At 43.9% G+C, this 16,919-nt stretch overlaps 2 protein-coding genes across 3 annotated transcripts in view; both read right to left on the minus strand.

Annotated features, from left to right (window-relative positions):
- LOC142587574 (uncharacterized) overlaps positions 1-16,919 on the minus strand; it is a 129,499-nt gene that overhangs the window by 69,779 nt on the left and 42,801 nt on the right. The window lies entirely within an intron of this gene.
- LOC142586880 (uncharacterized) overlaps positions 1-16,919 on the minus strand; it is a 31,115-nt gene that overhangs the window by 1,906 nt on the left and 12,290 nt on the right. The window contains exons 2-4 of the mRNA XM_075697758.1: positions 10,431-10,567; positions 10,268-10,365; positions 5,193-5,279 (exon numbers count right to left, since the gene is read on the minus strand). Of these exons, the coding sequence (XP_075553873.1) occupies positions 5,233-5,279; positions 10,268-10,365; positions 10,431-10,567 (282 nt within the window). The 3' untranslated portion in view covers positions 5,193-5,232. The remainder of the gene's footprint in view (positions 1-5,192; positions 5,280-10,267; positions 10,366-10,430; positions 10,568-16,919) is intronic.

Below are 16,919 nucleotides of genomic sequence, written 5' to 3' on the forward strand. Positions count from 1 at the left end.
CATATTCGAAATTTTCAATGTTCGCCCGCTTCTAGTTCCTTAAACAGTGTTTATCTAGTTGAGTGGTACTGTGAACTGAGCAAGTGAGATTTGGAAACTAAGATATGTTTTCCGAAAGTGCACGTAAGTAATTGGGAACTGCAGTTTTAACTGTCATTTCCTGATTGTTAAGAGACCAGATAAGAGACGAGCATCAACGTAGAAATGGAATATGCAAATTGAAAACTTCAATACTTATGCATAAGAGAAACATTTGTTCTTCCATATTTGTACGATTTCAGCATGCAGTAGTATCTGAATTTTTTATCAGCATTACGCGGACATTCGAGCTGCCTTCACGCCACTGCAGTCACCATCGACGTGGGAGACGCAGTGCGCTCTCCTCAGCAACGAGGCATTCCCCACACACTTGGAAGCGTGCATGCCAAGGCTTGAACGCCATGTGTCCCATCATTGACTATGGGTGCAAGGGTCACATGGGAAGGCAGAGCGTAAAAAGGCTTCTATCTCGATGCGTGCTGTTTCCCCACTCCTCTTGATGGCGGTTACGTGACGTGCTAACTATCTGGTGCGTAAAACGTGATAACTATGACGTGTTTCCGGCTCACGCAATCACCTTCGCCGCATGTGGTCAGCAAAAGTATAACCCTAGAGTAGCCTATTTTCTACCCAAAGGACATTTTGGGCGTGCATTTGGATACTTACTTTTGAGTTAAGTTCCACATTTAAATAGTGAACGAATCGGAAGTACGGAACATTCGCTTCGGGACAAGTCAGACCGTTGTCACGCCCGTGCTGTGTCCCTGAGTGCTTGAGGCTCTTGGGTAACTTCTGATTTTTTTCAGTGTACGTTTGACCTCACTCGTTTCTTAGGAAGTGAAAATTAACATATATTGCTCACAAATACAGGGGATTTATTTCTGGTAATGTTAAAATAGGAACTTGTTGCTATGTGACGCGACGTACAGGAATGGCTGTGGTAACACAGGCTAAATGCCCTCCATCTACGCGCCAACTGGTCGGGGGAAACGCATAAGCTTTAAGTTCTAAAAGTGAATGTTGGTCACCTGTTTTAATCCAGACACTGTAACCCAATAAAGAGGGGTGCATGCGCACGGGCTCTTGCTTGTCATATGCGATGTACATTACGCGGACATCATTTCAGTGACAACGTTTTGTGGCTAATAAGCGAAAGTTAAGGTAAGCGAAGCTTGAGCATATGTATTCCTACGCAAAGTAGTGCGGCCGAATCTATTGTCGGTTTTGGTTTCCGCTTATTCAACCTTGAATGTCTCATATATTTTAACCAAGGCAGGCAAAATTACCTAGGCATGAATATCTGCAGAGAATTGATGTTATGTGGTATTACATTTATATTGAGGTAATAATTAGTAGCAAGAAATTGTCTCCCTCATTGAAACGCAACATGTGTTCGTTTAACTGAAACGCCCGTGGTAATGTTGCTTGCGGCACAACTTGATTTTTTTCACTGTGGAGCTGTGAAGGTAAATGCTACGTCGGTGTTTGAAGTTAAATACCTTTTTTTGTCAAGTACAACTACAGTGTTGTCGGTTTAAGTGAGGTGTACCTCTGTCAGTATTGAATGGGAAAGGGGATCTTTATAGCGTGTGCCAACGGGTACAGCGTTACGTAAGCAGGGCCCAGTCATAAACATGACCTTCAATACAGCATCGAAATATGTATTTCGCAGCATATCAGCACGTCTGTAGGACATTAAATGAAAGAGGGCCTTGATTACATATTGGTCTGCGGTCGCTGCAGTGGCATCTACCTCATCGCTCTTGGTGTCCAAAGATATGTTCCACACATTTATTTTGGGCGGTTCGACAGCCATATTTTCCTAAACCTGCACGTCAGGTCAGTCTTTAAAAAGTATTGGCCGATGGATGACAAGACCACGAACAATGAAAAGAAGACGCGGGCGCAATTAGTGTTTGACATGTGTATAAACTTGTGACGGTCTCGCACGTGTGAAAACTTCACACGGTACATTAAAACATTAAAAAAGCAACTGAGTAAGAGGTGCTGTTTCTGATAGGCACTGCCGTGGAATATGTTGCTGTGCGTAAAATTAGGTTAAATGGTTTATGTGAGACAAAGCAGTAATATGTGGGTGTGCTACCCTTGCATTTGCGGCGCATAATATCATAACTTGCTGCCCATATGGTGTTTGCTTCTGTGGCCTTACAGAAAAGTATTCGACATAATAACTCTGATATTGATTTTTGTTGGTTTTCTTTTTCAGTATTGCAGTCACAAAGTCATACAAATGCATACCTGCAAGACAGGTGGTATAATTCTACTTGCCTATTCTCTTTCTTAATGGAAAATAAAGCTGGAACTCCATGACAGTTGCTGCGCTTTCTTTGTTTCGCATGAACTGTCCTAAACTGTGCGCCAGAAGAGACACTACGCCTGAAGCTCATGCACAATGGTATCGTTTTCGCCTCCGACTGTAATGTATTTTACAGCCTATTTCAATAAAAAGAAAATCGGCAAATTCTTTTAGATGGCGTAGTTTTAAAAAAAAAACGTGACAAACGTCGAACTTTATTTCTGTTTTAGCTAAAACTGTGAACACACCCAACAAGAGAAGAAAATAGCAACATATAACTTTTCATTACGAACAGGTCCATATAATAAACGGCTCGATCATGGAAAATGGGCTGTCTATATAACGAAAAATTGCAAGCAATTTAGGGCGCCAACTATCTGAAATGTTCACATGGCCTTTCGTGACACCGGAATATCTTACGGTTCCTAAATGTCATTTTGTTAGACGGCTGTACAATTCGTATAAAGTTCTGTATATAAAAACTTATACAGACACACGCGGTCCGCGGTTATTATTAAAGGAATACTCTGGCAGCGCACTTTGATAGCAAATATATACATCTAATATCAACTAATACCCGAAAAATAACACATACTTTTTTACATTGCCGCTATCGCAAAATGCCATTGATGAGCCAAAGAATGCTTCGCGTGGAAATTGGACCTTCCCGATTCCCGTATTTCTTTTGACTCATTGCGTAGCGAGTATACCGATTTTGCAGTATTGATGTCATGCAGTAGCACACGAGTTTTTATTGGAATGCTGGTTGTACGTAAACTCGCGCACTGCTTGACAACTGTGGCTAGTGAGGCGTTCCATGTAGGCTGCAGTACCCGTTAGTAGAGCTTGCGAACACTCCGCAGTTAAATCCTGTGTACATGCAGCTGCATACATCTTAGCAATCTCACTCTTGGGTATTTGTTTCTTGTATTTATTCCATGACTCCTTTGATCCGTGAACAAGTGCTTGATGGAGCCGACTTCGTGTTTTGTTGGCACCATCGCGGACAGACAAAACTTCAAGACAGCCGTACGACTTTTTTTTTGTTACCATATTAAGAGATGTCTATATTGTGCTAAAACCTACTCGCTTTTTGTAATACGTGTGGGTATTGCAAGTAAATAAACAAAATGAAATTAGACTTCATACTGGAAAGGAGCCTGCTAATAGTATCGGCGAAATAAAAGCGTCGAATTGTGTTTGTTGGCGTTCCTGTTACCAGATCCAAGCAACAATTGTTTGAGCCTTAATCTTGATGCGCGCATTGAGCAAATATGTGTGAAGTATGTAAAGTAAGGCAAGCAAGCAAAATACCATAACACGGCCGCCATACAATTGAGTCATGCCCTAGCGAAATGCTTGTTCTTGTTAAACATGTGGATGCTGTGCACTAATAGTCGGTAAGAGGAAGATATTGGACAGTGAGGAAAATCACTGTAATTGTGTACACCGCGACCGTGGCGCTTGGGGAGAGAAAGGAAAACAAAAAAGAACAAAAAAAGAGCCGAAGAAGAAGAGCGTAAGTGAGGGTTGTGCCCAGCTTGACTGCAAATAACATCAAGGCTGGGCGGAGTAAATGTTCATAGAGCACTGTGGCTTTGTTCGGGTCTATAGGTCATGCGGCCATCAACGCAGGCTGAATGATGGAAGTGCGCGTGAAGTCGAGTATAGCCTGGAAAGGTCTGGTGGCCCTGTTTGCTTGACCAATGTATTCGGAGGTGTTTCACCTTTCCCATGTGTTCAGTGAAAAAAATCCCACACTTCTACACGTTCTTCTGCGATTTAAAGCGTTGGGCGGTTGTGAATACGATTGCGCTGTCTCACAAAAATATTCATTTTCATCATATGATGGTCATGCGTAATTCTGCTAGCAGCGCGCTAAAGCTTTAATTTGGGCGCCGGCCTCTAAAGATCAGTTCGCGGACGAATTGTGACTCACAGGCCGAACGTTGTGTAGTCTTGCTTTAGAACAATACAGCAGCCAGTCAGCACCTTCAGTTCGGAGAAGGAGTGCGTAGGATTTTCAGAAGGCATAGACCGCCCACAAGAAGCCATGCAGCGCGTCTGTTCGGGTGTATAAATGGCAGAAAGTCACATCTGCCATAACCTGTGCCTTCAAGTATGTCAGACTATCTGTGGACACTCGATATATTGTATGAATTACATACAGTGCGAACTTGTTAGGATACAATGCATGCTTCGATTTTACTAAAAGACCGAGAATGTTTTAACGGGACTACAGAAAAGTACATTGCAAGTACTATTTGACGTCCGATTATTTTTTTGCGTTTAGCCAAAGATACGTATTTGAAGATATTTCTTTCGCCAAACGTGTACTGTAGTTGGTCAGGATGCTTAAAGTTAGTGTCGATTGCACTTCCCGTCTTTACATTTCTCAAATTTACTCTCCAAATTGCAAGGTTCACACCACTATTTTGGCATCGTTAGGTAAGTTTTTATAAGAAAACACGCTGGTAATTGTGTATGAGTTGCATCAGGGCAAACATAGTGCCTTGGATTGTTGCGTCCGTATAAACACATCCCTCCCTTCATGATTCTTGTTCATGGGCCGGGTTTTTCTAAGGAGCCTGTTTTGTTGATGGCCTGTTATTCACTTCTCTACTGTAATGAGCATTTTCCTGACATCGCGCGTATTAGCGTTTTAAATTGGGGTTTGGTATAGTGTTTTACAAAAAGAAAATATTTGTAAGTTACCATTTCAGTATCCAGATGGTGCAATAAATCAGATCATTCCTTAGGATAGGAATGTCCATGTAAACGCAATCGCAATAATATAAGGCAATTCGCTAATTTAGGAAAAATCAGTATTTCATACCTCGTAGGATAGGTGTAACTTTAATCACGGCGCAGTGATGTTATTTACTGAGAAAAAGAATGGTTTTCTTCGCCACAAAGGGGTGACCTAGAAGAACAGACGAAAGTAAAGCAGTCACTTATCGAGCCGAACTATGATCAGAAGGCTATTAGCGCTGAATTAGCGCAAAAGGGTAGCCGATCGCGTGTGATATATTTGCGTTAAGCAGCATGAAGTAACGCCAATACAAGGCCTCCTTCAGAAAGGTAGTAATGTGAACTAACATTTAAGCTAACAGTATTCTTTCTTCATTTTACAATTAGACAGATATAAGTAATCAAAAAGATGACTTTTCTGTTGCCGTGTCCACGCTGCTGCGTTTAGTTTGACGCCTTCTATCAATGCACCACCTATTTGAAAACACAAATTCACGATAAACTTCATGATACACCGTTTACCAATCTGCTATAAGTAGCCCAGTCGGATGGAAAGAAACGCAGAAGATACGCAACGTGAGGGTTCAGTAAAATGAGAAGATGTGTTCCAATTGACAAAAGAAGAGCGGGATGGTTCAAAAACGGCAGACGATGTGCTCCTTGTCTCCTAAGATGCAAAATGATGTCTGATATTCTGAATGATTATAGTTCCAAATTGTAAACCAGAAATATAAACTTGAACGAAATAAGCATTCATGGGTGCTGAACATGAAAGGGGAATTACTTTTAACTGGTCACTTTTTGCAATATCAATCACTTACGCCAACTGTTCGAGGCGACAATGCGAGAAGCACGAGGGCACACGTTTTCAATCACCGGTAGTATTTAGCAAAACATCCGCATAAACAGGTTGCGCAAAAGTTTGTCCTGTTGCGTTTATGGAGGATGTATAGTGAAATAAGGCGAAATCGTCAGGTAAATAAATGTTATGGAAAATGCTCATTCCTTAGTAAAATGCTTAGTAAAATCAACGATGCCATTGGCGCAGTACGGAAAGCAAAATTCTTTTAGTCGTTTGACAAGCTGGCTAAGTATTCGCAAATCAGTGCTGCTGAAAAAGACAAGCTCAAGACTGCGCTCTATACAAGACCAGTGCTTTATAAATTCACCCGTGTGCCATTCGGCTTACGGACAGCTCACAACACTTTCCAACGCACTATTAACACCGTGGTAGACCAGCTTCAGGATCACGGCCGTGTTTGTACATAGATGATATTTAGTTGTGGGATCAACAGCAGCAGAACGTCCTCGGAACCTAGACGAAGTGCCTGAGAGGCCTCACAACGCCTGATTCCGACTAGACCATGAGGAATGCCAGTGTCGACTTCTCGTATCTGGCCATCTTGTTTCTGGGTTACTCCATGTCTCAGAAACCTGTCGAACCTCTCCCTGAAAGGATGTCAGCCGTTACAAACTTTTCCACTCCGACCTGCGTAAACAGCTGCAGTTGTTTTGGGGAATCGTGTGTTATCTGCGAAAGTTTGTTGCTAACTTTGCATCGACAGTTGCTCCCGTTACTGACCAGCGCAACGAAGAAGCGCGGCTTAAAGGGGGCCAATCACATGAATGTGCGTTCCAATCGCTCAACAACAGCTGACTGGTTACCGTGTACCGAGCCACGTCAATGAAGGCTGGACTACAGATGTGCACAAAGACGCTAGCCTAATAGGCTCGGAGCAGCACTTGTGCAGCGCGATCGGGTGGTGCTTAGCATGTTGTTGCCTATGCCAGCCAAAGGCTTCCGGATGAAGAACATCACCATCACTCCAACGAACTGGAATCCCTAGCCGTTGTTTGGAGCGTTGACGACAACTTCAGACACTATCTGCGTCGTAAAAACTTCAGTGCGGTAATAATTAATGCAGCAATTTCATGGATGTTCTCAAAGCAACACCTGGAGTATAACTTTGCACGCTGAATAATACGACTCCAAAAAGTATGACTACCGCGTCCGACATAGCGCCGGTACACTGAACCAAGTAGCTGATGCATTGTTGCGAAGTTCTAGCGGGGACGACTGATCTGGCATGAAGGCAGCCTGGATAATATTTTTACAGCATGACGTCACCAAGGCTCAATGGCAAGACACTACTGTGGTGGTTATCATAGCTTCCCTTGTGGACGCGTAACACAATAGCAAATTTGTATCATGTGTGACGCAACTCTCTATCGTCGTCAATGAAAGAATAAGGGGAAAGATGAAGAACACCTCCTTGTCATCCCTGCTTCGTTGCGGCCTGGTATTCTTCACGCCATCCACGACACACCTGAAGGCGGACACATAGGTCAGCGACTGACGCTGAATGGGTACACGAGCTCTTCCGGTGACTCAAAATTAGCATGAGTGTTCACTCTTACTTCGCTAGCGGCGAAATATGCCAGCGACACAAGCGGCTTTCACGATGCCAGCCTGGGCTCATCACTGCAATTGCACCTCCTACTACTATATTTTACACGGTTGGCATAGACCATGTTGGCCCGCTACCAACGACAGCAGCTGGCAGTCGCTACAACCTGATTGTGGTTGATTGCCTATCCAAATTTGTGGAAGTTGTTGCCATGCCTTCTATGGCACCCAGCTGCGTGACAAGATTTTAGAGACTGACCTGAACTGTGGCATGGTCTTCCGCACAAAAATTATCGGATCGGTCACCCACCTTCCGCTGCTCCGAACTACGCGCCTACCTACGTCAAGCATGAGTTCAGCGCCACATTGCCTCAGCCTACTATCCACAAGCAATCGACCTGACGAAGAGAGCAAATTAGACAATTCAAGCTAGTTCGGCTCCCTACCGCAGCAACCGTAAGCGGGGAGAATCACACTAGGACGAGCATTTCCAGGCTGCTGCTTACTCATTGAACATTTCACTATAGAATTCACCTGGGACATCGGTGCATGAAAGAGTCTATGTCCTGGTGCCCCGACTTGACGCGCTGAATTTGGATGCCCTCATCAGCTTTGGACCCACCATCCGGCGACAGACCTCATGCCGCAATATTAGCGAAAAAGTTCGCAAGAGTAGCGCAAGAGTCCAAGACGTTCAAAAGCGGCATTAGGATCTTCGTCATGGTCCCGCACCGCAGTACCTAAAAGGAGATGAAGTATGGGTCCAACGAGGTTGTCAGCCATGGGACAAGGCGCTATCTGACAAATTTGAGCTGCCCTTTGTAATCACAGAATGCCTCGGGAAGAACTCTTGGCAGGTTTGCACTCTGTCAATAGCAAACCTTGGACAGAAGAAATAACTGTTTTGCCGTCCATGTGGCTCGTCTGAAGGAGAGGGTCCACCAACAAATCTGATGTGGTTTGGCGCAAAATTGCAAAAACGCAGTAGGACCAAGTGTAACGAAATGGAAGCAAAAGCTCGGTAATACGGGGCAAGGAAAAAGGGGAAGAAGACAAGGCGATAATAGAGCAGCGTCAACGGGTGTTGACGCTGCTTTCTTCTTCACAGAAGCTAATGACGACTTCATAAGTACCGCCAATATTTCAGTACACACCCTAAATATTCCCTCCCAATTTTACATTGGTTCTTCTATCAGTGTTTACCAAGGCAATTGTACAAAATAAATTACCGATTCAGTACTGAATGCTTTCCAATTCCGTAAGAGCTGATATTCGGGTCGCATGTTTCGACAGTGCTCGGCAGCTAGGCAATGCATGTGTTTAGATTTTGATGGGTCTCACGCGTTATAGCCTGTCATCACGTCTGACCACTGCGAGTGCTTCCTTCACTTTGCCTAAGATCAGAACTAACAGTAAGCTACTCTATCACTAAAATCATTAATTTGGCGACACACACGAAGGTGGTGACCTGCAGAACAATGTGGTCTACGGGTAAGGGGACTCGGTACGTCTTCACCCACTGCGTCAGGCTGGAAGCTGATAGCTGGCAAAAGCTGTATTATATAGGTGACAAAGGGGCTATTCAACCTGAAGGGCCTGGACATATAGAATGAATCTATGGATGCCTTTGACGAAACAAAACTATGCTTTCAAATACGTTACCCACCTGGTATGCGTTGTGTCCAAGTGTTTTTAGAGAACCTAAACGGCAGCGAGTTCACGAAATCGATAATGGGAGGGCCGATTCTAGGGGTGATATATGACCAATGTGTAGTTTTCGGATGCCAATTACAAACAAAAAGATACAATTTCAATATTTACTTCTCCATGAATTCATGCCTAATTCGGAGCACCCACTGGGATTGCCCGCTTTTGGTGTTGAAATATACGGTTCACGTTGGTTAAAATTTTTATCTTAGTTAAGGGAACGAGTCACCTGTGACCAATACCAAAAGTGTCAAATGTGTGAGCGAAGTGCCATCTTTTCAGTAAATGCCTCATTCAAGCGCTCCACGGCGTTTTGTCTTTTACGAGGCGCGCAGAATTTAGCCCTCTGACTTGCCCGAAAGACAACAGCCGCAAATTCAGATTTGGCTGAAGCAGACGTCCCCTGCAGTGCGTAGGAAAATGGTAAATGGTAATCAATTATGTTTTTGCATTAAATAATTGAAGCAGTGTTGCCTAGTGCTTATAGTGCAATTATCCGTAATAATTTTAGGCACCAGGAATAGTTGTGCGCTGCACATGATTAGATTTCGTTGAAATGTGGCGCAGATTGTCAGCAATATCTGGCAATGAATTGATTCTTGCTGACAAAATGCATTTTGCCGAATAATAGAGAATACTCATTTCCTTCCTATTGCACTGTGTATGACACGTTGTTTAGTAAGCTTTTCAGTGTCCAGGATAAACTGACAGTGGTATCGTCATAATTATGACGAAATAAGGCTAACGAGACAAATCATGCTTATCATGCATTCATTTTAGTTTTGTGTACTACAGCGTTACACAAACATTTCAAGCGCGTTTTCTCAGTACATTCAGAAAACAAAATGAGATGTCATGTTTAACTTTGTACGAAATGACATTTTTCTATCGATGGACACGCATGGAATGTTTTAAAGAGTGTGATTGGGGTAGGAGGTCACAAACGACCCTTGTGGTATTGAAACATATGCAGTCTGGCACTCTCCAATTTACATTACGCAAACTACTGGAGATTGGACTGGATTCATAAATAAAGAAAGAAATACCATTTGAGCTTCCTTTTTTGATACCTGCTTGGCGGAGTTGCATTACGTTGTCTTGTTTCCTCGGAAAGACTCCTTCGTAATTCTTAGTAATCGGATGCCTGAAATAAAAGAAATATGGTAAGTTATATTGCAATATTTTTAATAACAATTTAGAATATCTTACGTTTCACGGTAAGCTAGAAATTTTCGTGTGAAGAAAATGGATCCATGCGTCAGACTCTTCATCTGGTCCATTTCACATAAAATAGACTCCTTTGTGTTTGTTTTCCAAGTCCATATAGGTTCCTTGGTACCAACAAACTGTAAGAATCAAAGGAAGTGCAATAACCAAGCCGCCCGTTTGTCAAGGTCTGTTTGAAACTATCGCAATGCAAGAAGATGTCGTCACCACGACTTGTGTGATGAACGCAACCCTACCGAATGTTGCTTGTAAATGGCAGGTTAGGCAGCACCTTTATTTGCAGAGTATGTTGGTTACTGAAAGGAACTTGACAACAGCTTAAATTAAGGTGTGGAAATCTGCGTTCAAATATAAGCTACGTAGATGTAAATTGTGTGTGCCAATTTACTGCGTCAATTAGGCCAGCTGTACCTGCACAGTACAGGGAGTATTGTGTAAGAATCCTCCCAGCGGGCTGTCGAGCTCGGCAACTGCTGATTGGCTGCAGCTGTACGTGCGAGGAGGATACGGGCTGGGGGCGCCTGTATTTTTCTCTCTGGTATCTCCAGCTAATCAGTGGTGGGCGCTACAGCTTCATTGCCTACTGCAGGTCGCTATGCTATTGTCAGCGCTCTCAGCCGGCGCCTTGGCGTCGGGTGCGAAAAAAAGAGCAAAATATTATGTTCAGCACCTGCTGGACGCGCAAGCACAGCAGCCGCGGTGTTGTTGTAGAGGCCTCTGGGTCCTTTGGTACTACGCCGGCCCTTTGTGGTTACCCCTTGCTTGCCAACGCAGATATAGGAACTTTAGCACCTGTGGAGACAGGCGATAGCCTTTCCCGACAAACCATCTATCTATTAATTACTCAAACCGTTAATTGTGACAGCTCCGCTGCAAACCACCGCTTGTCTAAGGCTTGAACGGCGTAGTCATAAACTTTCATTTTTCACTTTCACTTCAGTTCACTTATACTACTATTAAAGGTGTGCTGTTCACAGCTCTGTTGACAGAATTATGCAAAGAAACAACCCGTTGAATCTGAGTCCCCTTACTCTAAAAAAATATGGCTGATCCAGTGAATTGTGTCTCTGGTACAGCGAATAACTTTCTAGAAGCGTTCGGCATCATGCTTACATTGAGAATTATCGTCAGAAGTTACTGCATATTTTCGTGTTGTTATGAAAATACAGCCTATTAAAATGAAGGGTGCCTCTTCCTTAACATAAACTGCTTTTTGATGATCGAGATGATGATTTAGAGCAGAACTAATGCCACACTTTGCCCGAAAGACGAAGAACTTGTAGTGATAGCAAAGTATAACACAGCCACATGAAGCAAGTTTGTAGAGTTGCCAGTCGTGTGAATGGAATTGAACACTCCCTTTAAACTTGAATTAACAGTCATGGTTTTCACATGGGACGAGTAAACATGCACACATATCAGTAGATGACTACGAAAAATCCCTGTTACAATGCTGCCGTGATGTAGAGCACAAACAGACGGCAACTAAAGCTTCTACTGCCTTTCGCTTCAGCTTGGCTTCGAAAGTTGATATTAGGCGATGCCTAGCCCAAGGCGCGTGGGAAACGGCGGAAACGCAGCCACCCGCCGTATTGGCTCGAAGAGTTTTTCACACACACTGAGATTAGTTCCATCAGACGACGAGCGCTTACATGTCCCCGTCCTTCTTTGTAAGACTTGCACGCGCTTTATCACGTGACCTCTATTACTATGTGCTCAACAAGACGCCATACTTAACGGCTTACCCTCGCGCCCTTACCTTGCACCCACAGCTCAAGGCGTCTGGGGCGCGATAGCACCTTATCGAATGGAACCTTTAGGCGCAGACACATTGCGACATCAACAATTACGGTGAAAATTGGCCTTGAGTAAAATATACATGAAATAAATTTAAATGCGTTAAGGGTTAAATACGCCAACATGTGACTATGAGTAAGGTGCTACAATGTAGTCATTGCGTGAAAGCTTGGCAAAAGCGCACCATGCTTGAAAGTTGATGCGGTGTGAAAAGCCACCGTGAATATGAAATACACTAAACATTGGAAGCTTCTGGCCTTGCCCATAGACCTGCTGGTGCAAGAGCCCCATAGTGTCTACTTTAAGACGAATACGTTCATTCTGTAACTGGCATGGTGGTAAGCATGGTCCCCACTGATCATCGGCTCAGAAGGCAGTAAAGACACTCTTGTGCTTTGTGTCAACGTCTAATTTCCACGCGCGGCTTTGACTAAATGACTGCCTGTGCATGGCTCTATACTCTCCCTCTCTCCATTTTCTCTCCACCCCTTCTCCATTCCCCCAGCGTAGTGTAGCCAACCAGACTCATGACTGCTTAATATCCCTGCCTTCTTTGTATACCGCTCTCTCTCTCTGACTAGTAGGGGAATACTACGAAAACCACTAATTATTGAGGGAGCCTCTTGATGTGACACAACAAGAAATAGCGACAATGGTCCCTTTATTCTGCACTGGCACCTGCACGCTACTGGAGTGAATTTTCACTTGATTTACCAACCCTAATTATAAAACCGAAGGAATGGTTCCATAAGCACTGCTTGACTTCTCATCACTGGATTGCCACATTTCACTGGTCAGTTACTCTTTTTACCTTGTATGCCTGCAAACCGGTTCATGGTAAGTAGTGGTAACATCGTGAGACACTAGGTTCACCTTGACGTCGCATGGACGAGACAGAAGGAACTACACGTAATACGTGCGCTTCCACAACCTAGCATAAAAGAAAACGAAATGTGACTGGTGCGGAGTTTTGTACAAGGAGGCAAAATCGAACTAATGCGGACTGATTAGGTAGCTTCTAGTTACAGTGAATTAAAAAAAAAAATTTACTTGCATCCTATTTTACGGTTTCTCAAATCTAATAATTTTGAAGTTGATGTATTTTGCGCAAACAGCGAGGACAACCAACAAAGAAGAGAGGAGACAGCGCCAGTGCTTGCCTCGTCTCTTCATCGTGGGTTGTCCTGGATTGTTTCGCGGAATTTTTCACCTTCAACATCTTATGTACCAACTAGCCCTAACCGACGTTCTACTGTAGAACCGGCCACGGCGGCCGCATTTCGATGTGGGCGAAATGCGAAAACACCCGTGTGCTTAGATTTAGGTGCACGTTAAAGAACCCCAGGTGGTCAAAATTTGCGGAGTCCTCCACTACGGCGTGCCTCATAATCAGAAAGTGGTTTTGGCACGTAAAACCCCAAATATTATTATTAATATTACTGTAGAACATCTAAGAAGCCTTCAAGCTGGTTAATACCTTTTACTGCTGTCAATATCTGATCTTGCAGTGCAATTGTTTATTTCAGTTAAACTAAACACCGAAATCTGCAGGCGATACGGACGCTAAATTAGCTTTCGGCTAGGAAGGCGATCCGCAACTGAGTCACGCGACAGAATGTGCTCTTTCCATAAGCGCTGAAAGCCCCACCAATACCGACCACCAGGAAAACTGGCGAATAAGCAAAAAAAGCCACTTGCTTCAAAATGTTATTAGTTATTGTGGTTGAATTGTGTGTATGTTTCGACGTGTTATAACAGTGAATGTAGGTTGTCATACTGTCTTAGAAAGTCTTCGTCACGTCGTTGTCCCTCCTGTAGCAATGGAACAGTCGCATTTGCACATTGTTCTGCATGAGTTGGGACGTGTCAATGGCATTCTGATCAAAACTTGAACTACTATCTTTAGTTACAATGGCTTCACGGTATTCTATGGATCGCGACCGTTATGTACAAGTTGCCGCATAGATGTTTTTTTTAACCGCGCTCCCGTGGACCCTGTCGTAATTATTGAAGTGGTGACGCGAGCATTAGTTTCCAAAGGCGGGGGGCCGGTTATTGTTGAAGTGGTGATACGTGGATTAGTTTCCAAAGACGGGGGGGGGGGGGACGCGAGGTGGTGTCGTCGCGTGTTGACGTGTCTCGTCGGCTCCGTGAGTTTTTGGCTGTAACGCCAGCTTTTTTTTGTATTCTAGTGGCTCTTTCATACGATATGTGTGAAGATCTATGTGACCTTTTGAGACTATTTTTTAAAACATCTGTTCATTAGAAAGCCTTTATTATGTTTTTATGGTTCCTCGCCTACGAGGGTTTGGCGGCTCACCGACACCATAGGCTTAACACGCCTCGTTGGGGTGTCATGAGCCAGGTTGAGATAGTCCAAGGAGAAGATCTTTTCCCTGGAGTGGACACTCATGCGGCCGCAAAGGCACATATACGACGCCGCATATCAAGACTTATTCTGTAAGGACGCTGTCGGGGCCACTGCCAAGGCTCCTCTATGGAAACATATGATCTCCAGCAATAACAAAGTGAGGCTGCCCAAGTTACCTGGAGGCTCATACAAGGCTATTTTTCGCATTCGCGGAGGTTTTGACGTCTCCCGCTTCAGCAACTTCCAACTCACCAAGCTTTTCTAAACGGCAGCCCACTTTCCAGCCACTGTTAAGCTGCGCCAAGGCGTCTTTACCACCAACTCCACGACCTGACCTACGGAGTCACCCTCAGCACGGAAAGCTGCGATCGCCTGACGAAATATCTCGCAAGCAAGTCACTAAAGGTAGACTGCCAAGAACATGAAGTCACCTGCTACAGCGTTCCAAACGCCAAGACGTGCAAAGGCATCATCTACATCGACAAAGAATGCCTGGGAGAAGTTATCTACGAAAAAGACAGTCTACGCATGCTTCCGGAGTGCAACTCGCAAATGCTTTTTTATAAGGCAGACGAATGGGAAAAACTTGCGACGCAGTCTTCGTGTCTTTCTTGAGAACGAATGTTTATTTTTGGGTCAAATATGAAATAATTATTCTGCGGTACAAGCCTTTCCAACAAGGAATTCAGGCGTGCACACGCTGTTAGAGAGTTGGACATCTACCGAACGTCTGCCCTACACGACGAATATGAAATGGTGATGCTCCAGTGCAAGCCTTTTCGCCAGATAATACTTGCCATAAATGCAGAACGGTGCATGTGCGCGTACTGTGTAGTGGAACTCAACAAAATGGATCTATTCAGTGTGCACTACTATATAAGCCTCAAATCTCGCTCCCCAAGTCTTACAATACTCCTCAATCCAAGAACAAGTTTGCTCCTTCACCCAAAAAAGCAGGGACCTCTTTATAAGAAAAACCATCATGAAGATTGGCCTCTTCTATCGCCTGCTCCTTCTAACAAGAAATCAAGCTCTCTCCTCCGGTAAGTGTGGCATTGGTAGCTTCCCACAGCTTAACTAAACCTAAACAGCCTGATGCCTCATGTATGCCTTCCTACAGCAGTTTCAGGAAGAAAATCGCGTTCTGCGTAAACAAATTCTCGACCTACAAGCCCCTTCCCTATGTACAACTACTACCAATACATCTCAACCTTCAACTGATAAACAAACTACTATAACTCCTCCTTGGTCTGTGAGAATGGCGATCACAGTTTAACTATGGACACTTCTCGTCCCATTAACATGACTGCCACGAATTGACGGTTGCAGAGATACTTAGAGGTAACACGATAAGCTGAGACGTAAAGTGGCCGCACACATTCGAAAGTGTAACAATTGCATTGAGGCTCCTGAAAAACGCATGGACGCAGTAGAAGCGAAGCCTGAACACCTAGCTAATGTTCATAACATAACTAACCATATAAGCGCTCAATTTAGCCAGGATACCCAAATTGATCAGTGATTCAATGAAATTATCGAAAGGCTCGATCGACTGCATGGCCGCGGCCCCTAAGCGCTCCAAAATAGTTGTGCGGCAGTTCAATTGTAGGGGCTTTTCCCAAAAGAAGGCCACTCTGCAACAATACATAGCCAATCTCACACAATGAACCGCCGTCATTGCTTTACAAGAAACGCATGGTTACGTTAAATTCTACGGATACAAAACATTCCAATTCAGAAGTTGCGAACGTCCCAATACCGTGATCATAGCACAAAATCACTTGACCGTTACTGGCCCCCATTTCGAGGGTATCGAGTATCGACTTTGATCACGAGTTTGTAGAAATACTTTCTGAAAAGGCCAGGTCAGCTCCTATTTACATCCTTAACGTTTACAGCTCTCCCAGCTCTAAACGCCACGGTTTTATTACCGTTTTTACTCGTGCTAAACAGGAAGCTCGGAGAAACCCACTTTTCATTGTTGGCGATTATAACTCTCCAAATCACCTGTGTGGTCACATTATATCCACACCTAAAGGACGCGCTTTGTCGACCCACATTCAGGATCATCAACTAACTCTTCACAATGATTTCGATGCACCTACCCACTTAGGAAATAGTGTCTCCAAAGGTACGTCACCAGATTTGACCCTGAAATCTCTGGTAAACTTTAATGGGAAGACTAGAAATGGGAAGACTTTCAAATAAATTTTGGGAACGATCGTTATCCCTTTGAATCCCAGGTGCCACAAACGTGGCAGTGTTATTTTAATTTTTTCGAGGTAGAAAATATGCTCTAGGAA

Source organism: Dermacentor variabilis, chromosome 7, assembly GCF_050947875.1.
Source record: "Dermacentor variabilis isolate Ectoservices chromosome 7, ASM5094787v1, whole genome shotgun sequence".
NCBI lineage: Eukaryota > Metazoa > Arthropoda > Arachnida > Ixodida > Ixodidae > Dermacentor > Dermacentor variabilis.